This window comes from Jaculus jaculus, chromosome 14 (assembly GCF_020740685.1).
Source record: "Jaculus jaculus isolate mJacJac1 chromosome 14, mJacJac1.mat.Y.cur, whole genome shotgun sequence".
Classification (NCBI taxonomy): Eukaryota; Metazoa; Chordata; class Mammalia; order Rodentia; family Dipodidae; genus Jaculus; species Jaculus jaculus.
This window is the reverse complement of record NC_059115.1, coordinates 50,074,690-50,098,775: the sequence shown is the minus strand read 5'-3', so window position 1 is coordinate 50,098,775 and position 24,086 is coordinate 50,074,690. Positions and strand designations below refer to the sequence as shown.

Here is a 24,086-nt window from a genome sequence, read left to right as displayed (position 1 = left end):
GTGGGCCATGTCTGTGAGCTCCTCTCTGGAGAAGGCCACCCCTTTCCTTCTAACTTCTGGTCTTGGCCAACTCTGGTCCTTGACTCTCAAGAACGCAGGGAACACTTGTGCAATTCACACATGGACAGAAATGGCTTTGGGAACATACAGATCTCCAGAGCAGAGTCTAGTCAAGCTGCATGGATAATCGTCATAAAATTGATACACTGAGTGGGTGTTATACTCTCTGAGATGGGAGACGGGGAAGGTGGCTAGTTCTGAAGATGTGTGACAGGCACTTCTCTAGTGATGATCCCACATTTTGAATGTGTAAAGCAAGACACATCTACAAACCCAATTGGTCCAATAAAGAACCGTAAGAGTCTCCTAGTTTGTCCCCCGGAGGACACTGGTGTTCATGGATTGGAAAACAGTCTTGCACATTCAACCACACGCTGCTCATGCTCCAGGAGATCAGTGGAAAGGAGGCAGAGGGCAGATGTCACAACTTGCAGCAGAGAACATGGGGGCTTCCAGGAAGAGTATAACACGTGTCAAAGGGTAAATGAAGTCACATCGCCATGCTCTTTCACCGAGCAGTGCCAGGGACACACATTCTCTCTGCGCCTGTGCACAGATTTGTGCTGTCCATGCATTAACCCTTACTCATGGGGGAAGTGAAGGTCGAGCTATGGTTCTAAGGGTTGTATGTCTTCACAGCTCCTGCTTACAGAGAGGAAAAATTCGTGGGACAGATACACGATTATGAAAAGGGTTCTCTTTAGGGTAAACAGACTCTTCCAGGCTTTAGGAATCATCCTTTGAAAGCTGATTCCTTTTACATGTAACAGGTGTCAGATGGAAAGAAAGAGCTACCTCATACTGCACACTTCTGTGGTTTTCATGCCTATGCCTCAAAGCGTGCTTCATCTCCATGTCACCTCATTTTTCAAAAGCTGTTTGGGAGTTCCTTGTGAATAGAAAACCTCACTTTGATTTTCTTAAGTCATGGGCATCTTAAAGCTGCTCTCTTTCCACTACGTCATGCTCACAACCAATCAACTCTTTTCTCATATTCACAGACTATTAACTATGTTATCTTCTGGCCACTCCTCCCTTCTCTTCCCATGCCAGTAGCAAATTCCTCTCCTTCTGCTAGAATAATTGGCTTTTCTGTTTATTTTCATTGTGGACGGAGTTGTACTTATTTACTACCCTGATTTTGAAGGAGCCCAAATATAGAGCTAAAGGAAGCAGTTGCTTGGGTCAGAGGGGGTTTGTGGTATCCCTACACTGTTATTTCATGTGTGTACTGGCAAGTGAGGGAACATGGCGATTTTTCTAGATCGTGTCTGTGGAAATAGCAGAGATAACCAGATATCCTAGCTAGCCTTCTTGGGGAGGCTGGAAATGGTTCAGTTTCTCATGACTTTATCTTTCCAGAGCTTTCTCTATGACAGTATTACTCTGGCAAATATGGGCTAGCCATGGAACATTTGTAGGATCAAGGGTCTCAGGAATATTGCTTAGGAATCAAAACAAAACTCCAGGACATTTCCCCAAGTACTCACGAATGGATTCCAGGATATTGCTTTCATGTTAGTTCCTGTATCACATGAAGAATCTAAAGTGAACTATTAATTCAAACATAATACTAAAGAAAAATGGGTTAGAATGTTTTGCACCATTTGTCTTTCTCCATAGTAATGTCATGCTCAGCTAATGACACACATCAATAAGTGAGTATAAAAAGTCTTCTCAAAAATTCACATTCTGGAGTCTTGTTATATGGACCTTGTAGTACTGAAATCTATGTAACATCTCGTTAGTTTTTAATGGAGGTCTTCATTTTTCCCTTTAGAGCAGATACTGGTGTTAAAAAAGAATCTATAACAGGTATCCTAAAGACTGTCATAACATTTTGTTCCTTTTCTGCAACAGGCATCTCGTATTTTGGTATTATTCAGACTAAAACAATAGAGTGGGAGTTTACATGGAATGTATTTGTACCTACATGAGAATTTCTGGCCAATGACTCTTGTCAAGTACTTCATGTATCTAAGTATATAGTAGGGTGAGCCAAACATACATGAAAGGAGTCCAGTGTTGTTGATGCTTCAGAGTAGCTGTTCTGATGAGGCATGTTCATGACAGGTGAAGGTGAAGATGGTGGTGGCGCTGATGTTGTTAGCAGTAATGGGCTCAGTGTGCTGAATGCTTATACTTGAGCATCTGTGCCAAGTTCATGCCAAGCATGATTCCCTGTGTCGTTGAAGTTGGGACTGTGCCTTCATTTTTTTTTTTGATTTTTCGAGGTAGGGTCTACTCTGGTCCAGGCTGACCTGGAATTAACTCTGTAGTCTCAGGGTGGCCTTGAACTCATGGCGATCCTCCTACCTCTGCCTCCCGAGTGCTGGGATTAAAGGCGTGCACCACCACGCCTGGCTCTGTTCCTTCATTGTGTAGATGAAATAGGGGCTTAAGCGTCTCCTTCTTGTGTACAGCTAAAGAGGAGAGGAACCTGGATGTGGCCCCAGATCTTGCTGTCCTCAGAGCTGACACTCTGCTACTCACTCTCACTAGACCCTTCCCACAAGCATGAAAGTCAGACCCCAGATGCATCAGCAGCCTGTTACCTATTTCTCCACTTCCTCTACTTTACTGATCAGATCTCTTGCCTGCAGCCAACTTGCTGGGACTCTTATCAAAGGTCCCTGTTCCTTCCTTCTTTGTGTAATGCCTATCTCACTTTTCAGGATGTCTCTGCCCTTTGAATTCCTGGCAGTCAGCTGCTTAAGTAATCCAGGGATTCCTAACTTGCATTCCAAGCATTCTGTGAGTTTCATGTGTGTTGGTGCATGCAGGAATTTTTGTTCTGCAAAGTGCACCTTTTTTTTTTTTTTTTTTGAGTATCAGAAAGTATTTGATTGAAAAGTTGAAAATATTATTGATGGGATTTTCTATTCTCCCACATATAATGACTATGTGAAAGCAAGGAGCATCTTGCTCATATTTATTTCTCTGTGTAGATTTCATAATAAACTTTTTGAGTGTCTGGACAGATGGGTGCATTTATTTACAGACTGTAAGATGGGGTATGCTGTGAGTTAAAAAAACACAGGATCTGGATTCAGAGAGTGCCTCAGTCTAGTATCCTGGTTTGCAAAGTAAACTCTCATAACCTCATCCTCCTCATTGGTAATGGGACATTGTAATAGCATTTAAGTTAAAGGTTTGTTACTGAAGATTAAAATATTGCACCTCATGGAAATGCTTAGTGTTGGAGCCCATAGGGTTCCTTCCTTAATGAGCTGCTCTCCTTGTTATTGGTATTATTGTTATTACTATTATTACTGTTATTATTATGCCATTGAACTGGATCAAAGGAGGAGGGTCTTGTGATTTTCCTTTGGACTGTTACAGACTTAACTAAGCCCTTCAGAGCATAAAGAGCTTTCATGCCACTGTTGAGTCTTAAAGGCCTTGAGCCACCATGTGGTCTTTAGCCATAGTGGCAGGTATGGGCCAGCTACGTCCCTGAAATGCCATTCTTAGACGTTCTCAGTCCCCATGGTTATGACCCTGGCCAGATAGCACTTGGCTTCAACAGATGGATACCAAAAATGCCAGCTAATGGAAATTTTATGATGTGGGCAGTCTGCCCCCAAGGATTTAGACATATGCTTTTTGTGTTTAAATAAACAGAAAAAAAAAAAAAAGGTGCAGCTGTAGTCTCCTCTCTGCGTAATTGTTGAAGTAGCCCTTTTCCCAGCATGTTCTCAGAGCCCCCAAATGCTTGACCTGTCACTGGGTGTCCTCTTTGTGTGTCACAGATGAGGATGGTAGGTCAGCTAAAAGCTGATAGGCGCTGGGCACCGTCTCTTCCTGACACAGCAGTGGTGAGTAGCTGAAGGTAGATCCGAGCATCATTATGTGTAATGGTACTTTGGCAAGAGGGAACCTTTACAAAGCTCTCTCAGTTGGGTGCTTCTGAATCTGCCCCCTTGATGTACACTAAATCCAGACAAGGCTGTTTGCCGCATCTTTGACCAGAATACATTGCAAGCTCAATTCCATTGACATAAGGAAGGAAATAGTGGTTCCTGTATATTTTTCTGTAGCTTTGATGCCTAGTACTTTTCTCCTCTCTCTGTCTCTTTCTCTCACGCATGCACACATAAAAAAGTTACAAAAACGGGGCTGGAGAGATGGCTTAGTGGTTAAGCGCTTGCCTATGAAGCCTAAGGACCCCAGTTCGAGGCTCGGTTCCCAGGTCCCACGTTAGCCAGATGCACAAGGGGGTGCACACGTCTGGAGTTCGTTTGCAGAGGCTGGAAGCCCTGGCACGCCCATTCTCTCTCTCTCCCTCTATCTGTCTTTCTCTCTGTGTCTGTCACTCTCAAATAAATAAATTAAAAAAAAAACTTAAAAAAAAGTTACAAAAACGATACCATATATCTTCATTTTTTACATTTATGTTCAGGAATCAATTGTAAATTTAAGCAGTCATTTAGAGAAATTCCAGTGACTTACAATGTCAGCTCCCATCCTGGTACCTCTTTCTAGTATTACCATTCCTCTGATGTCTGACGTCACAGATTAATAATATCTGGGGTTAGTTTATGCAAATTGAACCATCCAGTATGTACTATATGAAGAGAACCATTTTTTAAATTTCTTTAGATAAATTTACACACTCATCTGAGTGTTCGTGTTATTCCATTTTCATCCACACTCATAACATGTCTGTCACTTTATTGTCGAGTGTGGAGCAATTTGGATAGAGTGATGTGACTTTTGGTGAGTGTATGAAGGGTGTTTCAAGCAGCAACCCTTCAGTGAGAGTCCTTCATCTAGAACTAGAGTGTGGGTGAGGTGTTTATAGAGATAGGAATCATTCTAATAGAGAAGTCTAGAAATGTAAGTGGGCCCTTGGATCCAGTCTACATAAAGCAGTTGAAAATCTTGCACTGTTTGTATGAGCCATTGATTTTCTTAAAGCAATTGCATTAGAACAGCACACCTCTGCTTTAACAATATTCTCTAGCCATAGGCAGACCAAACTGACAGCCCAGGCCAGAGTTGAGCTATGTCTGAAGTAACTTGGAAAGAGGAAGTGTGGTTTGGCTCTCATCATTGACGGTGTGATGAATACTGCTCCATGGAGGAGGAAGTGCAAGAGATGGTCCTGACGAGTGGTACCTTAGCCAGTCCCAACTGTAACGCCTGACATTGCCCTTGTCCATAGCAGGCTTACATTCTCTATCTCCTTTCTTCCCACTCTCCCTTCCCCTCTTCTTGTTTTGATTAAATATATATTATACGCATATTATATATAATATTATATAATTATATTTATATTATTTATTATACATATATATTAATATTATATTACTATTAATTATATAATATATATTATATATATACATATATGCGTATATATGTATATATATAATTTAAGATTAAGGTCTCACACTTTAGTCCAATAGTCAAAACTGGCCCTGAACCCATGGCAATTCTCCTGTCTCAGCCTCTTCTGTGCTGGAATTAAAGTCCTCAGCCATTGCACTAGGCTCATTATGTGTCTTAAATTTTGAAAATATCTAGAGTCATTAGCCATTAGTTTGCTGAAGAATAATAGTAAATGTGTACATACCACCCATCATAAATACAAACTGCTCTGGAAGCTCATCACTAGCGGCATTCCCTCTTCAGTCCTTACTTGGATAACTAGCCTCCTGAATTTCATTCTTTTTTTTTTTTTTTATTTTTTTATTTTGGTTTTTCGAGGTAGGGTCTCACTCTGGTCCAGGCTGACCTGGAATTAACTCTGTAGTCTCAGGGTGGCCTTGAACTCATGGCGATCCTCCTACCTCTGCCTCCCGAGTGCTGGGATTAAAGGCGTGCGCCACCACGCCCGGCTTCTGAATTTCATTCTAATCACTCCTTTGGTCTTCATTATAGTCAACCTTCAGCCCATCCCTCAACTGTATTTTGGTCTTTAAATTATTGGAATCAGATGGTTGTGTTCTGTGCGTGTATCTTATTTAATTCAGCATTTGTTTTGACTATTCAGAAAGTTGTATAGTTCTGGTTTACTATTATATTGTGGTCCACAGTGTTGACAATCCTCAGTTTATTGACCTATTCTCTATTTTTTTTTTTTTGAAAGAGAGAGAGAGGCAAATAGAGAATGGGCATACCAGGGCCTTCAGCTACTGCAAATGAACCCCAGGTGCATGCACCACCTTGTGTGTCTAGCTTACATGAGTCCTGAGGACTCAAACCTGGGTCCTTTAACTTTGCAGGCAAGCACCTTAGGCAAGTGCCTTAACTGCATGTGCAAATAGCCATTTCTCTAGCCCAGACCTATTCTCTCTTAATTTTCAATCACCTGATGACACACTGACCCACATACTATGGCAGATGTGGTAGACTCCATGACCCACTGTGTTCCACGGACCTGAGAGAGAGCTGTGTGGTGATTACATCGAAAGTTTTTGTTGATAAAAAGGAGTTGCAGGTCCTCCTAAGCATACGGTTAATTTTCTGTGGCTGATGCCTTACAGCAGAGCATTGGGGACCAGATATTCTTCCCCATAGGTTGTCGCGTGCATTAGGATATGGGCCAGCAGCACCTCTGGCCTCTACTCACTGCTGCTGCTACACTGTTTCCCATTTGTAAATGATCAGAAGTGTCACAGGACATTGCCCAGTGTTCCCTGAGGACGATGTTCTCCCTGCAGAAGCACTGCCTGAAGACCCTTCTGCTGCTATGGCTACAAACGCACCTCCCTGCCACCCCGCCTCAGCCTAGATGATGACTGTGAACATGGGCATCAGCCTTGGTCTTGTCTTTAAGCCTCTTCTCTGAAGGGCCTCTGAGCCTGGAGGTGGTTTTCACTTCAAGGGGCTGGTGAGACCACTATGTTCATTGCATCCATTTCTGTCTCTCTAAGCAAGCTAGCAAAGGAGAGAAAGCAAGGCACGCATTATTTTTTGAATTGTCAACTTAAAACTCTATTATAAATTAATATTAATCCAAGTTAAAATTGCCAGTGAGTTGTAAGGTGTACATATTGGAAAAACACCTTTTATAGCATTAGTGATACTTTGGTATCAATTCAGCTTAAAAGTTTCAGAAAATAAGTACAATGGTATAATGATGGGCCTTTTGACTTTTAAATTGAAAATTTAAAACAAGTAAATTAAAATATATTTAGCTACTACTCAGCTCTCCCTAACCTTAGTGCATTGAATTAATTTTTTCCAAGGAGAGCACAGAAAGTACATGAATCCCAAAGTATTAGAAAGTTGGCTCCATCTAGTGTATGAAAGTATGATCTAGCTAAGGGAAAAAGCCATACTAAGTATGCCTTTTGAGGCTTTATCATGAAATTAGGAAACTTCAAACCAAAATAGGATCATTAGCTAAATGTTCACCCCAGAGGGACTCCTGGGTCAAAAAACTGTCACAGCATCCTGAGAGTGGTTTTCCTAGATTGAAACATCACCTTCAGGCACACCTCACATTTTGTCCTAATAGACTTGCCCCCCTACCCTGAGGTTGTGTGTACAGGCTCTGTCAACACTGTGGTGTGTCACTTCCATTGTGATAGTCCTTCTTGGCAGGTCCCACTTTTCCTTCATAGAATCCTATCTGAGAGTCATGCTCATTTTCCACAGTGAAAAAGAGATTAGGGCTAAGCCTGCTATGATCTCAGAGCCCTGTATGGTTTCTGCTTTATCAGACTGAAATTTTTTTTATAGCTGTTAGTATCTCAGTGTGATAGAGAGGCCACTGTTTCTGGGCTGTTTAATCTTGTTTTCACTAAAGGGTTTTGGCACATTTATGGGTATATGTGTAAAATGAATACAATGAAGCTAAAAGAAAAATTTCTAGGTGTCTTGTCTGAGACAGCAGGAGTTGGAAGCCTGAGCTTTTTGTTAAGAAAGGGCAAGTGTTACGATATTGAAAACATATTAGCATCAGAGACTTTTTCCTGAGATGAAAGCAATTTTAAAGGGTCTCTTTTGCTGAGTTACTTCATGGTTATTTAGTGTGGAGTCTGTATGTCTTGATTTGAAATGGTCTGAGACCACCCACCAAAGGAAACTAGGATTTATTCTCTGTTGAAGTAATTCATCATTTTTATGCAAAACTCGAAGACTTCGTTTCCTCTAGCAAGCGGTTTTGAGCAGTTATTTTCTGAGCATTTCTTCACATCTTCCATTACCAGTATAAATTCTGCTGATAGGTTAGATGACTTCTTTTCATTTATTTATTATAATCTCACATTTTCTTAGTCCCTTTTAAAATCAGATTATTTATGGACATTGTTTCTGCTTTATGTTTCTTTCTAGTAAATGCTATTATTTCTACTCATGTTTGCTATGAATATTCAGGGAAAGCCAGCTTTGGTCGCTTGTTCTTTTAAAGTCAGATCATGACCACAGGAAGTTGGAAAAGCACAAATGTTCAAGTATTCAATTAATCATTTAACTCACTGACCAGTGATTGCTGTATGTCTTCTGTGTTGAATTATACATTGTTAAAAAAAAAAAAAAACAACAACATGAGGTGGTGAGCTAAAGAGATATGGTCCATGCCTTCATGGAATGCCAAAGCCAGTGGGGGTTAGGGCTATAGACAGGAATGAGGCAACTCTAGCTCCAGGGTCCAATTTTAGCACTGGTTTGCTTTTGTGATCCTTGGACAGCTTTCATAAATTTGAACCAGTGAAGGCTGTGGACTTTAAGAGTAGCAAAGCTGGGACTGGAGGTTCATTAATGTCTTCCCTTTGTAAGTCACTTCCCTTCCTGGTCCTTGGTTCCTTTATTTAAGTAAGGAAATGATTAAATAACTGTGAGGTATGGTATGCACATGTCATCAATGTGGCAGCAGTTGAATTCTCCTTCCTTCCCTCCCTCCCTCCCTCCCTCCCTCCCTCCCTCCCTCCCTCCCTCTCTCTCTCTCTCTCTCTCTCTCTCTCTCTCTCTCTCTCTCGCCTCCAGCTTTAACAAGTGAGGCAAAGATATGAACATGTTGTTTTAAATTTCCTAATGTCATGCATTATTAATCCTTGACCCAGTATTAGGAAACAAACATCAATCAGTATTCATGGAAATATTATTGTGGATCATGTTTAAAGATTGTAAACTATAAACTATACAATTGCCAAGCTATCTATTTGAGTTAATAAGTGTCTTGAGCATTTAAAGTTAACACAAAACATTTCTTGTAAGAGTCTCTTTATCTGTGATGTAACATTTGGGCACACATCAAGCATATTGAATAGAGATAAGGATATAATTGGTACACAGAAATATTTGTTGGAGGAATGAGTTTTAACAATATATTTTTAGTTTTATATCCGTTTTTAGAGGTTTATTTTTATTTATTTATTTGAGAGTAGCAGAGAGAGGGAGGGAGGGAGGAAGGAAGGGAGGGGGGAAGAGAGAGGCGCACACCAGAGCCTCCAGCCTCTGCAAACAAACTCCAGACGCATACGCCCCCTTGTGCATCTGGCTAACATGGGTCCTGGGGAATTGAGCCTCTACCAGGGTCCTTAGGCTTCACAGGCAAGCTCTTAACTGCTAAGTCATCTCCCCAGCCCCTCCCCCCTTTTTTTAAGGGAGGAAGGATTTATTCTGGCTTACATTTTAGGAAGGCAAGGCAGCAGGAGTAGCAGACACAGCTGGTCACACTTTGTTCCTCCATAGTCAGGAAGCAGAGAGTGATTCGTGCTGATGCTCAGCTTGTTTTCTTTTTTTTTTTTTGTAAAAGTGTTTTTTTTTTTTAAAACTAACATTATTAACACAAATCAATTCTACATAATAATGTGTTTCATTATGACATTTTAATACAATTATGTAATGGTTTTAGATTACATATACCCTCCATTATCCTATTCTCATTCCCACTGATCAGCATAACCAATTTTCTATTTTCATATCTATTTTTGTTTTGATTTGGGTTTTGGTGACCCAGTGTATTTAATTATGCTGAGGCTATTCAACTGAAAAGTAAAATGATTGTCCCTTTCCCAGTAACTATTATCTTTATTTTTCTTTTATTCCTTGATTTTTGTTCTCTTCCTTTAAAAATAAACTTTTTGGTATTAGGGGTCTCATAGACTTGAATTAGAATGACTATTATCTCCATCCCAGGCTATAATATAGGACACATAATTAATATTTAGTAAGTCTTTAAAGGATAGATGGGCAGCTTTTATGGGTACTGTAGTTTTAGGCAGACAAGGCTTAATCTTTTAAGATGTAGACTTTTCTTTACAGTTATTTCTTGGCACTAATACTTATAGTTATACAGGCCATTAATTTAAAATATTGGTTATGTTAACTTTTACTATCAACATAAATATATGCTTTGATTATAAGCAAGGCCCCCTAGGGTGTGAATTAGATACAGAAAGCTAATGCATATTGAGTTTATTATGATTGATTGGATTTAATCAACACACAGGAAGAATCTTTGTGCAAATATTATTTTTCTTAATTTAAATCCTGTTTGCTCAGCATAACTGAAACAGGATGTCATTAGTATAGGAGCGAGTATTTGAGATGCTTCAGACATTTGGGAAATTTGACTATTAATGCTACTTTAATGTATGATTATCTTCTGAACACAGCTGCAGTGCGTTCATTTTTGTCAAGTTTTGATTTACTCCATTTTTACTTATTTAAAGACTTCCTGTTTGACTTGCAGGTATGTTTACATAGCAAAAAATGTGAATTACGAACATAATTACTACATGGAGCCACTGTAGAGGGTTGTTTGCTAGAATTTTGTTTACAGCTAAGACAGCCTTGAAAAGGCAGAGCAATTGCTACCTATCAGAAGTTGTAGATCAGTTCTTATTCTTCAGGAATATTATAGCACAGACTTAATGTAACCTCTTTCCAAGGCTTAGATGTACTTTGGAGTTATGTATATCCACTTAAGACCTCAGATTTGAAAAATATCCTAACTTTTGTCTCCATATAATATTTTGGGTTGCTGCAGAACCTGAGGTCCTTTGGCTACTGACTTTTGTATTACCTTACAGTTTCTGAAATAGAGTCCTTGCTTCTTTTATGGGACAATGATTGAGGGCTATTTTCCAGGCTGTAGGCTTAGTACTTTTCACATCTTATATAATTTAAGCAGCAATTTAATATGTAGAAGTAAAATGTGTTGCCCAGGCAAAGCCATGCCATGAACAGCCTGTGTGTGTTTCTTTATTGAATCATCACAATTACATTCTTTACTGGAGAGATGTCCCAGATATTCATTGAGTATCTTGGAGTAGACCTCTAAGAGGTTTGCTGCTTATAGTTGAATTCTTATTGTACATCTTGTCAAGACTGGTGATTGGTACTGGTTTTCTGACTGTCTTCCTCCATGGTATCATGGGCTGGCTGCAGGACAGTCACTTTCCAGCATCAGCTCACTTTTTATTTTTTTATTTTTATTTTTAAATTTTTTATTTATTTATTTGAGAGCGACAGACACAGAGAGAAAGACAGATAGAGGGAGAGAGAGAGAATGGGCGCGCCAGGGCTTCCAGCCTCTGCAAACGAACTCCAGACGCGTGCGCCCCCTTGTGCATCTGGCTAACGTGGGACCTGGGGAACCGAGCCTCGAACCGGGATCCTTAGGCTTCACAGGCAAGCGCTTAACCGCTAAGCCATCTCTCCAGCCCCTCAGCTCACTTTTTAGAGCACAGGTACTGTCATACATAGCTTAGCAACGGGGATTTGGCTTGAGGAATGTGTGATTTTATTACTGTGCAGATAGCATTGAGCACACTTCCACAAACTCCCATGGTGTAGGTAAAGCACTCCACATAGCCTTTTTTTTTTTTTTTTTGTTTTTTGTTTTTTCGAGGTAGGGTCTCACTCTGGCCCATATTGACCTGGAATTCGCTATGGAGTCTCAGGGTGGCCTTGAACTCAGGGTGACCCTCCTACCTCTGTCTCCTGAGTGCTGGGATTAAAGGCGTGCACCACCATGCTCAGCTCCACGTAGCCTTTTGATGCAATCCAGAGACACACTGTAGGCATAAGTCCTATGAGGCTATTGCTAGCCCAAGATGGCATTCTGCTTTACGGCAAATGTTGTTTCTTTGAAAGGGCATACCAGTAAATACATAAGCCAGTTCCATAGTCACTTGTGACTTATCCAATGTTATTCACTGAGCATGGCTGCATGTGCTGTCCTTTTAAATGCCTGAGAATGGTGAAGGTTTGTTTACACCAAATGAATACATTGTGTTATGATGTGGTGATGGCCCTGCAGTCACTGGGTCACATCTGAACAACATCATATATTCAAGACTTAGTTGACTTACACTCACTTAACTTACAGTGCATAGACAAGAAAATCTAGCTGATGCAGTAGCCCTTCTTTTTTCTCAGCCTCTTTCTAGCCCCTCTGGTTTTCTGGTGCTTCTCTGCTGACCTCTTCCTGATAGCTGGGAGCAGAGCAAAGGTGCATTCATCTTCCTTGGAAATCAAAACCGCAGCCATGGTCTACGGAGGCTTCTTGTGAGAGTACTATACTGTCTAGACTCCTGCTTAGAAGGAGGAGTCAGTATCACAGATGGACATGCACTTTCCTGCTTCATTCTGATTGCCTTGAACGACAGGCAGAGCCTTCCTGTATTCTTATTTCTCCATTTGTTTTTATCAATTCTCTCTCCTTCCTCTCCCTTCTGTCTTCCTTGTTTCACTTGCCTTCTTCCACTTTCCCAGTTACGGGATAATAAGCATAATTATTCCTGGCGTAATATTTTTATTATTTTGAAATTGTTACTACCAGTAAAAGAGAATCGCAGCCGGGACTGTTGGTGCATACCTTTAATACCAGCACCTGGGAGACTGAAGTAGGAGGAGGAGGATTGCTTTGAGTTCAAGGCTAGCCTTAATTCTAGGTTAGCCTAGGTTAGAGCAAGACCAGACCCTAAAAACAAACAAATAAAAACCCAAATAGAGAGAGAAGCCCATATTTTTTTTGAAAAATATCAATTAAGAATTCAAAAAGTATCATGATTTTAAAGTGTAGCAAGAGAGGATTTTATTTATTATAAAGTGAGAGGGTAACTTCTCTCTCCTCTACAACAGCCTGATCTTTTTTCTGTTCATTTATCTTGACGCAGAAAGTAAACTGCAACTTCCTAGATGTCTTACAGAACAAGATGATTAAAGTCGTACCATCTCCTCAGAGCCCCGCCCACTCATGTTGTCTATCTACTTAGCTTTTGGTCTGATCACACTTGCCACTTGCTGTTTGTTAATGACAGACCTCTGAGTCATCTTTCACACGGGGACAGGTATTTCTTTTGAAGTGGACCCCAAGAGACAGAAAAATCAGAGAGCTCAAGTGTAGAGTTTAATCTGTTATATTAAAGAAATGAGCAAAATTAATATTTTAAATATTTCTCCCTTCATTAGTTAACATGAAAATCCCCTTCAGACAGATTTGAGATGCTGCTGTTGTGATTCGTATTTTTATTCCCAGAATGATATTTTCAAAACAGTTTTAAAAGGCCTTAGAGTTTTCTCTGTGGCTGAGTGCACATGCACTAACCAGTTCTTTAATCACATTGGGATACATCTAAGTCAAGTTTACCTGCAGTCACCTTATTTTCCTCTGTATCACCTTTTCAGCCTTGAAGGGCTTCTCTGGGTGCCCCAGACAATCAGCTGTCTGTTACTACAGGATGCTGAGATAATCTAGTTGGAGGGAGATCTGGTCTTGTTGGGGGGAAAAAAAAAAGAAACAAAGAAACTACATGAAAGTGATAAATGGGACTGAGTGTTGCTGAACACTTTCTTCAGCAGCTAGGTGGCCATTAGAACCTTCTTGTCATCATACTTGGATAGTTTCCACTTAGAATTGCTCGACCAGGGCTGGAGAGATGGCTTAGCAGTGAAGGCTCTCGCCTGCCAAGCCTAAGGTCTGAGGGTCCATTCCCCAGATCTCATATAAGCCAGATGCACATAGTGGTGCATGTGTCTGGAGTTTGTTTGCAGTGGCTAGAGACCCTGGTGCACCCATTCATTCTCTCACTCCTAAATAAATAAAATAAAAACCAAAAAAAAAAAAAAAAAAAAGAGAGAGAGAAAAAGATTTGCTGGACCAGCTCCTTGAAACTTTGCACCCAAATTTTTTTAAAGTATTTTTATTTATTTATTTATTTGAGAGCGACAGACACAGAGAGAAAGACAGATAGAGGGAGAGAGAGAGAGAGAATGGGCGCGTCAGGGCTTCCAGCCTCTGCAAACAAACTCCAGACGCGTGCGCCCCCTTGTGCATCTGGCTAACGTGGGACCTGGGGAACCGAGCCTCGAACCGGGGTCCTTAGGCTTCACAGGCAAGCGCTTAACTGCTAAGCCATCTCTCCAGCCCCCGAATTATTTTATCTATGAAAATAAGCTGTTATTGACCCCTCTCAAGCTTCCAAATCAAGAGCATGCAATTACATACCCATTTACATTCTTGGATAAATACAAAGGACTGTGCCCTGTAAGAATAAGATAATTAAATAGGCAAGTAGGATAAAATGCTGCAAAAGAAAGAAGGCAGTATTTGCTGAGAGAATAAAACCTAGAAGTGGCTGGTCATGCTTGAGGAAAGATGGCTCCTGAAGTCCTTTCTGAGGAAGAAAGGTGAGATCTTCAAGCTCCCCTCTCCCGGTGAAGAGGCGCCAGCCTAGGAAGGAGCTGATAGACGAGGGTGCTGAATACTCTGGGCCTTCCTTCTGCATGCCTACTCTTACCACAGTCATGTCTGCGCGTGCCTGCATGCATGCGTGTGTTCTTGGAGAGCAGATCCTCTCACACCTTAATCTTTGTCTTCCCCACAGCATTGTGAGCAGTGCTTGCCACACAGTGTGCAAATCAGGTGTTCTAGGTGGAACAAGTGTAGCACTTGGCTTTGCTCATCGTGTGTGCTTGGTGGCCTGTGGGGCAAGAGAGATGTATTTGCTGCTGTGGAGAGTGCCCCACGCGTCTTGTTTCTATAATACGTTCATATGCATGCTACTGTAGAGCAACCTTAAAATAATGCTCCGTGGATTGTTAATAACTAAACTGTGCAAGAAAGTTCTTTTTTTATTTTTATTTTTTGCAAGTTCTTTTTAAAAAAAATATTTATTTTCAAGGAGGGGTGGGGAGGGAGAGAATGGGCGTGCCAAGGTCTCTAGCCACTGCAAATCAATTCCAGACACATGGGCCACTTTGTGTATCTAGCTTTACATGGGTATTGAGAAATCAAACCAAGATTGTTAGGGTTTGCAGGCATATACCTTAACCACTTAGTCATCTGTCATGCCCATACGCAAGTTCTTTATTCAACAGGTAAATGCAACTTATATTCTGGAGTACTTTCTTACCTATATTGGAGATGATGTCTGCAGAATACATTGTATACGAGTGTGTGTATGTGTCTGTGCATAGTACTATGCTATATCTTGATAGTTTCTACATTGGACTCTTATGGGGACCTTCACCAAATATGGAATTCTAATACATACCCTATAAGCACCTTATTGACTCAATTCTTTGGGAACAGAATCTTAACATTGACACTGTTTCTTTGGGAAAAGATTCTTAACATTGATACTGTTAAAATCTCTTCCATGTAGGGCTAGAGGGATTGTTTTGTGGTTAAAGCACTTGTTGTGAAGCCTAAGGACCCAGGTTCAATTTCCTAGGACCCATGTAAGCCAACAACACAAAATGTCATATGCATCTGGAGCTTGTTTGCAGTGGCTGGAGGCCCTGGAGTGGCCATTCTCTCTTTCTCACTATGTACCTCTCTTTCTCTCTAATAAATTAAAAAAAAAAATTAAAAGAAATCTTGTCCATTTAAAATCGGGCATGGCAGTGCATGCCTTTAATCTAAGCACTCAGGAAGTAGAGAGATAGGAGGATCACCATGAGGTTCAAGGCCACCCTGAGTCTTCATAATGAATTCCAGGTAAGTTTGGGCTAGAGTGAGACCCTACTTCACAAAACCTTAAAAAAAAATCTTTCATTTATATTGAGGAAATGGAAGAAGATATCATAGGTGCTTTTTAAAAATTTATTTAGTTATTTATTTATTGAGACAGGGTTTCACTTTAGCCCAAGCTGACCTGGAATTCACTATGAAGTCTCAGGGTGGCCTCGAACTCATGACAATCCTACCTCTGCCTCCCATGTGCTGAGATTAAAGGCATGTTCTACCATGACTGGCTTCTAGGTACTTTTGATAGGAGCACAGGTTTGAGAACCAATTGGCTTGGTGGGTAACTAGGCATTGTAAGACATGGTGGGCACTTCCTACCTTGTATGCAATGGGTAGTCATGGGTCACCATAGGCATGTTACATAATAAGTGCTGACATGTGAAGTGTTGTCTAGCTCATGAGTAGAGGTAGGCGCTCACTAACAAAGGCAATGATTTTCTAAAGAAAGCCTGTAAGAAAATAACACACTTTGGGGGCAACAAACATTTAATCTCCAAATAAAGAAAGAATCCAGAGCTTTGATAAAGCAGGAGCTTTACTTTTCTTGAGCTACATTTAGGACAGGGTAATAAATAAAACTTCTTATCTCTTTTCTGTAGTGATTGGATTTTTCCTTTTCCAAAGATCCCATTTTAGCTTCCAAAGAAATGGAGGCTGTCGCATGGATGGTTAACTATTGCAAATGCCATTTTAGTTAAGACTCAGCTTTTAAGAAGTCAGTAAGAATTCTGATGCTTTGGTTGGTTTGCTGCAACTTAGGTTGGGGTGGAGGGTGAGGACTCAGGTTTGAAGTCTACTAGCCTGTAGGTAATATTTTCATTAGGTCTTCTTTGCTACACTCCTTGTAATACCCTCCTATGTACGCTACCAACTCTTCGTTTCTGTTTGAATTCAGGGTCCAGGTAAGTGTGTGTGTTCGTACCCAATGGTACATGTATACAAACTCATGACTTGCATCTGGCTCATGCAAACACATCCAAGAGAGTCGCTGAGCCACTAGAGCTTGATTCGTTGTAAAGATGCTGACCATCCATCCATGGACTGCTCGTCCTCTAGGGGCATAGTGGTAAGCCACACAGGCATGCTTCCTGGTTTGCAGAAGACATTTGTTGAATCACTGGTGATGGCTTGTTGGTGTCTTAGTATTGGGGAAATGTAGATAACGTGCAGATGGTAACAGATGTGCAGATTCAAGTCAACCTTTGGTCCATTTCATGTGGGCATGCCATTGCTGTCTTGAGAAGATTCCCTGAACCACTAGTGCCATAAGTACATTGGGCACATGCCCCTTAACAGTAATTTTACTTAAACATGTATGTATGTATGTGTATAATTTTATTAGTGGAAAACTTTTGGGGGTGGCAGGCTGTCTAAAATAAAAAGCCAGGCCATGCTGTGGGCCGACCATGTCAGGGGAATATTAGGTACCATGTTGTGCCAAATACATGGAACTAACACCATCAAGTTTCACAGTCCACATTGAGAGCCAACGAGGTGACATGTTTTCCATTTTAGTTATAGAACTAACCCAGATAACTTAATGCAGATTGAAAGAGTGTGCAAGACTAAGCTTGGCTTAGTCTACTGAAAAAGAATTCCTTGCAGTACTTCATACACTAAGTTCCTATCCTCTTTCTTTCTCCTTGAACATGTGTGTGTATAGTATATGCAGTGGTGGTGATGGTGGTGGTAGTGGAAGGGGGTGTCTGTGTGTGTGTGTGGTACATGCACATCAGTGAATTGTAATGCTATTTTTAAAATTAATTAGTTGTTGTATAGGGTGTGCACCAGGGATCTTCTTCAATTGCTCTCTATCTTTATTAAATATTTTTTAAGGAGAGATACACTCTCATGAGATATTTTGAGACAGAGCTTCACACTGAACCTAGAACTCAGCTCACCAGTTTCCACTAGTCTAGTCTAGATAGCCAGCAAGCCCAAGGGATCCTCCTGTCTCTACCTCCCAAGTGCTGGGATTAGAAGTGCATACTTAGCATTTATGTGGGTGCTTGGGATATAGCTCAGGTCCTTAGGCTGGTGCAATGAACACTTTATTGACTTCCTAGTCCCCATACAAGCTATTATTTTTAATAGGGAGCTTACTGTGTGAGGAAATATTATCTGCATTTTTATTTATGTCTAACAGTAAGCTAAGAGACAATCACTTATCTCCAACCCCTTCATAAGGTAAGGACATCATCTTTAGTCATCTTCTTACCCTAGTTCTCATTACAGGACTGGCTGTATATAAAGCACTCAGTGACTGGACTGGAGGGGTGGCTTAGTGGCTAAGGTACTTTCCTGTGAAGCCTAAGGACTGATGTTTAACTCTCCAGGTCCCACATAAGCCAGACACATGGTGACACAATGTATGAAGTTGCACACGCACACAAGGGTATGCACACATCTGGAATTTGATTGCAGTGGCTGGAGGCTCTGGTGTGCCAGTCCCCGCCCCCTTTCTCTCAGTGTCACATTTAATAAATGTCTGTGGCTTGTCACCAAAAAACAAATCAAAAACAAAAGTACCCAGTGACTTGTTGATAAATATGATTATTATACCAGGGACCTGGTGCAATTTAATTTTCTCTCCCTTTTCTTCAATTTATTTGTCATTACTTTTACCAAAAAAAAAAATCTGTGCACTTTTCTCCACTCCTTTCCCTGTGCATCATCTCCCTAGGTTATCATCACTTCCTACCAGGACCATTACAGTAGTTAATATTATTGCCTGTCTTCTAATTGGTTCTCTATAAAGCAGCCAGGGAGACAGTTCTAAAAACTCCAGTGTGAGCTCATCCCTCCCCTGTGTGCAACCTCTGGATGGTTTCTTGTTCATCTTGGAACCAAATCCGTGGCCTGGCTGGGCTACCAGATCTGGCCTGGCCTGGCCTCTGCTTTGTTTGACGAATGCCGTGCTTTCCCATCAGTCTGTATCTTCTAAGCTCAACAAATCCTCCTGCTGAGTTCGCACCTCAGAGCTCATCCATGTGTCCTGACAACTGCTGGGGAGATTTGTTTAGTCATCCCTTCCTGGTGTGCACCAAACCCAGCCCAGAGGCTCTTCCCAAAGGAAACCCCTTTCTGACCTTAAAATATTCCCATGTCCTTGTAGTAGTTATGACATACATGGTCATAAATTTAGGTGGTAATATGATAGGTGTTTGCAATGGGACTGTGAAGTCTTAAGGGTTCCCCAGTCCTGGACAGTGTGGTAGGTATTCAACAAGTATTTATTGGATAAGAGATTGAATGAATACAGAAATGAATAAAAGAATAGACAGGATTTGTTTGGCTGAAACCCCTGACTAGATATTTCCTATTATGAGAGGGAAATTTTAAAAGAAGACAACTTGTGAAATTTGAGTTGTATCACAGCTTAGAGAGACTGCAGGTTTTCTTCTTCTATCTGTTTAGTTTGGAGATAATCGCTGATGCACAGAGAGGTGAAGTAACTTCCCCAGGGTCACAGCTAGATAGTGTGTGGTGTCTTTGTTCTGACCTTTGAATTATGTGCAGGAAGGAGCATGCACACTTTCATAACTGTGTCACGTCAGTCTATAGGAACTGCATACGTACTTGATGCGATTGATGTTGTCACATCTGCATCTTAGACTGTTTTCCCTTTGAGACGAGGTATTGCTGTTTTTTTTTTTTTTCTTCTTCTACGCCTGTGTGCTTAGACGTGAATGGATGACCATCTGAAAGTACACAGACTGAAAGAGAGTATTCACAGATAGAAGTCGTGTCTGCTTTCTGTCCACCAGGCTGAGGCCAACACAGCTGTCCTCATAGTCTTGGGGTCGGTGGAAGAGGGGGTCCGAAAAGCGGTGTGCATCCGAAGCTTGTCAGTACGAGGATGTGCTCAGTTTTCCACACCCAGACTGCATGCCTGGACATGGATGCAGAGCATGCCGGGTTCATGCCTGAGAGGGAGCCATCCTGTACCCCTCCCATCCAGATTCTGTGAGTTCATAAAATATTGAAAATCCATCAGTACCTCTCCTTTCAACTCTCTAATGACACACGTCTCCCCGCAGGCCTGAGCTGCAGCCTAAGCAGGGGGGAAGGCTTGATCAGCACCCCTTAAGTTCCCCCGGCTGCTGTGTGCATTTCCAGTGCCAGCTGGGTCCTGGAGAGTGTCCCCCTTTGCAGAGTGAGGCAGCGTTTTGTCCTGCAGGTGCTGTAGGTACTGGATTAAGCAGGTCTGCGGTTGCAGACAGACAGCAGGCTCCCTTGTAGTGTGGAGCTGTGTTTGGATTGGAGTTTCCAGGGCCTTATCAGGAGCCACCCCTAGTGACACTGCCAGTGCCAGAGCTAACTTTGACTTTCATTCCTCGCCAAGGGCTTGCAGAGCACCTTAAAGGAAGAAAGATGGAGGCACTTAGATTTCAGATGTTCATGCCCTGCTCCTTTGAAAGCTTATATCTGTAAGTGGAGTTTTCTTCTGGAAATTACTCTGAGACCACTTATCAGGGCCTTTTCATTTTTTTTTTTTCTATGGAAGGGGGAGGAGAGAAGAAGGGAAGGTTTGGGAATTAGAAATGCTGGCTATGACTGTAATCAGCTGCAGCCGTAACCTTTTGTGAGTGGATGTGACAAGGGCAGTAACTAATTTGGGGGAGGGGAGAGAGTCAATATGCCCCTTCTTGTTGTCCTTTCATTTAAATTTAATTATTGTCCTTAGATTAATAATGGCAAAAAAATTATCCTGGCTGCCTAACAAAATCTGTTAGAGTATGCTGTAGAATTCTGAGGTAGGCTGCAGCTGACTGTATTATTAAGAAAAATCATTTCTTCTGGAAAACAGCAGGCTTTCAGTTGTAATGCTGGTCAAGGCTGCCACACCGCAAACACTGTGGTATCCATCTATCTCTCTATTCATTTAGTTTAGCGATAATGTCTCCCTCTCTTCCTCCCTGCCCTTCCCACCCCCACCCACAGTGGAATAGTCACAGTTGCATTGATAAATATCTCATTTGCATTCTTATATATTGTCTTTTTCTGCTTTAAAGGGGATACAAAATGTTTGGGCATCATTAGGATCATCTGTGTGGCATAGAAATACCAAACAAATTTAATTGGCAGTAGTCAAGAAATACTAAAATGGAGACAAGCTAAGTGGATAAGAGGTCCAATTTACTTTCACTGTTAGGCAGTAAGATTCAAAAGCAATACGAAAAGCCAAGTCTCTAAATGAACAGGCATTCAAGCAAATCAACTTATGCAAAAGGCACCTCTGGAGCTTAATAATTATTTACCGAGCATTCCTGGGTCATGAGAGAGGTTCTGAGTAAGTCAGAGAGCATTCTGTTCTGCAGCTCATGAAGGTGTGTTGAAAGGCGGTAAGAAGAATGGAAAAATACTAGATCTAGCAGGACTATTTTTAGAATTTGATTCTTAAAAATAAGACTCCCATAAATTGAAGTGTGGGTTAAAAGTCCATCATTTGTAGTTGATCCATCTTTAAGCAGTCCTATGAAAAGGAGTTTTTAAAATGATTTTTAATTCCTTGTGCCTTTATTCCTGCCAAAGCTTGCCTTTATAGATACTTAGACTTTTTCATTCCACGTGTCATTAAAACAGTTTAATTACTCATCTCTTTAAAATGGTAGAACGTTTTATGAACAAAGTGTATAACATTATGTATTTGAAATATCATTATGCTAGAAATTTTTATAAATGACTACCTTATAAATCAGGTAATAGTTGGGAGAGATGATTTTTGCTCACAATGACTCATATCTTATAAGAACACACTCTACAACTTGCTATTTTTTTTTTGCAGTGCTCATTTTAAGCAAGTTAATGGATGTCACCACCAAATAAAACTCACTTTTCTGACACTGTGTAAGGGACAGTAGTTATACAAAATATCAACTTGCATCCAAATTAATTCTTAACTTTAGTTTCTTTTCCTGATTAACTAAACTATTTGTCATAGGAATGTATGTTCTCTAGACCCTGAATGAAATTGGTAGAAAACATCTTTGACAAAAACTTATACACCTAGCTGTTGGGCTAGCTGTTTTTGTGTGCCTAAAAATTAACTATATTATATTTTCCTTTAGGAAAGCTAAGGAAAACTGTAGCAGAAAGCAACATTGCCGAGTCTCTCTCTCTCTCTTTTTAATAAAATGCATGCATGTATGTATGTATGTGTATATGTATGTGTGTGTGTGCATGTGGGCAGCCATGTGTGTGTGCCAGCATGCATGCATGTGTATGTAGAGAACAGAGTGCAACCTTGGGGGTCATCTGTAGGAATGCTGTGCATCTTTCTTGAGATAATGTCTCTCACTGGCTTGGAGTTCATCAAAATTAGGCTCTATTAGCTGTCCAGCAAGCCCCAGGGATGTTCTTGTGTCTGCCTTCTCACTCAGTGTCTGCTGCGAAAATATGCAAGTATCATGACACCCATCATTTTATGTGGGTTCTAGGATTGGACCACACGTCCTGTGGTTGCTTGCAAGTACCTGCTTTACTGACCAAACTCTCTCTCTACCTCCTGTACTTCTCTTGTCTTGAAAATCACTCTTCAGTTTTCCCTTGTTTTATATTAGGATGTTCAGAGGATACTATTTCTGGAATTAAACTACAGTGTGAATGAGTTTGTTGTGGCTTTTGCTCCCTGTCCACATTGTTTGTGGTCTCCATTCTTGGCATATTAAGTGTAGTAGCACATTTTTACAGCAGCTTTGTGATATCACCACTTTTCCGATGGAAGAACTAAGGTCTGAGTGTGCAGAAACCTGTCCAAGTCATACAGCTGAGAAATGACAGAGTTGGAACTGGAATCCAGGTGTCCTTGATCCAAGGCCAGTTGTATTGCCTGTTATATTTGATATACTATCACTTGAGCTATTAAGTGGCTTGCTATTTCTTTCTCTACTTTTGTGCTAAGTAGGTTTCTTTATCTCTGGTTTTCTGAATTACTCATTCCTAGGTTGAGCTTTTGAAAAAACATGGTTAGTGTGCATACTGAGATGTGTGTGTGTGTGTGTGTGTGTGTGTGTGTGTGTATAAAATAGATTTCTCAAAGCATAATAGATTTATATACATATTATTGTTAAATTATTAAATGTTTTTCTCAGTGATTTGCTGTTGACCTTGTGGTTGGCGTTTTGGGGAAGGGAAATTGCTACTGCGTAGTTCACTGATTGTAAATTCCTGATTTCAGAAATCTTGGACTGTGGTCCAAAGTGTCTCTTACAATTAAGCAAATCCAATAGGTTTCCTACAGGTCATAGTACTTGTTCACTTGTAATTCAAGCAGATTGTTTAAGTTGAATGTCCTCCCAAACTAAAATTCTAGTAGCACATGATTCTATAATGTGGAATGTTTGTTAAAAGAAGGATACTAAATTTACATCTTGAACAACATTTATCTTGCCTTTTTTTTTCGGGGGTAATCTATAGCATGAATATAACATGCTAACCCTGGAAAGATGGCTCAGTGGTTAAGTGTGCTTCCTGCACATGCATGAGGGCCCATGGGGGCTTGAAACTGCCAGAGTCTGAATCTCCAGACCCCAGGTAAATAGCTGGGTGTGGCCGTGTGCGCCTGTAACCCCAGTCCCACAAAGTAGAGCAGAGACTAGGGCACATGCCAGGTTTTGGGGAAACAGCAAGCTTCAGGATTTCAAGAGACTGGTTCAAATGAGAATGGACAGGAGCAGGACACCCAACTTTCTGCTCTAGCCACCACAGGTGAGTTTTGGGGTGCTGCCAAGGCATGTGAATAAACCACACACACCATAGCACACACAGACACCTACCATGTTAAACATACACATGTGCACAAGCAGAAAGGAAACACACACACACACACACCCCTGATTCTCTATGACCAAGAGGAATGAGTTACATCATTGAGAGAAGAGAGGTCTGTGTGTGTGTGTGTGTGTATTTCACCTTTAAGTCCATAACATCCTCGTGGTCCAGTGTCTCTTAGGACTCCAGCCATTGTTGCTACATTAAAAGAGACATGATGGTGGATGGTTCAAAGTGATTATATTTTCAAAGAGGTTTCTTGGAAGTACTACATAACATTCTTTCTTTTAATATATTAATTAATTTATTTATTTATTTGAGA

General features: G+C 40.9%; 1 protein-coding gene across 9 annotated transcripts in view; it reads left to right on the top strand.

Annotated features, from left to right (window-relative positions):
- Mitf (melanocyte inducing transcription factor) overlaps positions 1–24,086 on the top strand; it is a 250,628-nt gene that overhangs the window by 126,749 nt on the left and 99,793 nt on the right. For 2 of the 9 annotated variants that reach the window (XM_004651517.2, XM_004651516.2), the window contains exon 1: positions 20,315–20,421. The exons of 6 other annotated variants lie outside the window; for them this stretch is intronic. In XM_004651517.2, the coding sequence (XP_004651574.1) occupies positions 20,366–20,421 (56 nt within the window). In that variant the 5' untranslated portion in view covers positions 20,315–20,365. Of the gene's footprint in view, positions 1–20,314; positions 20,422–24,086 lie in introns of those variants that run through there. One more of the 9 variants, XM_045134291.1, reaches the window with a different exon arrangement.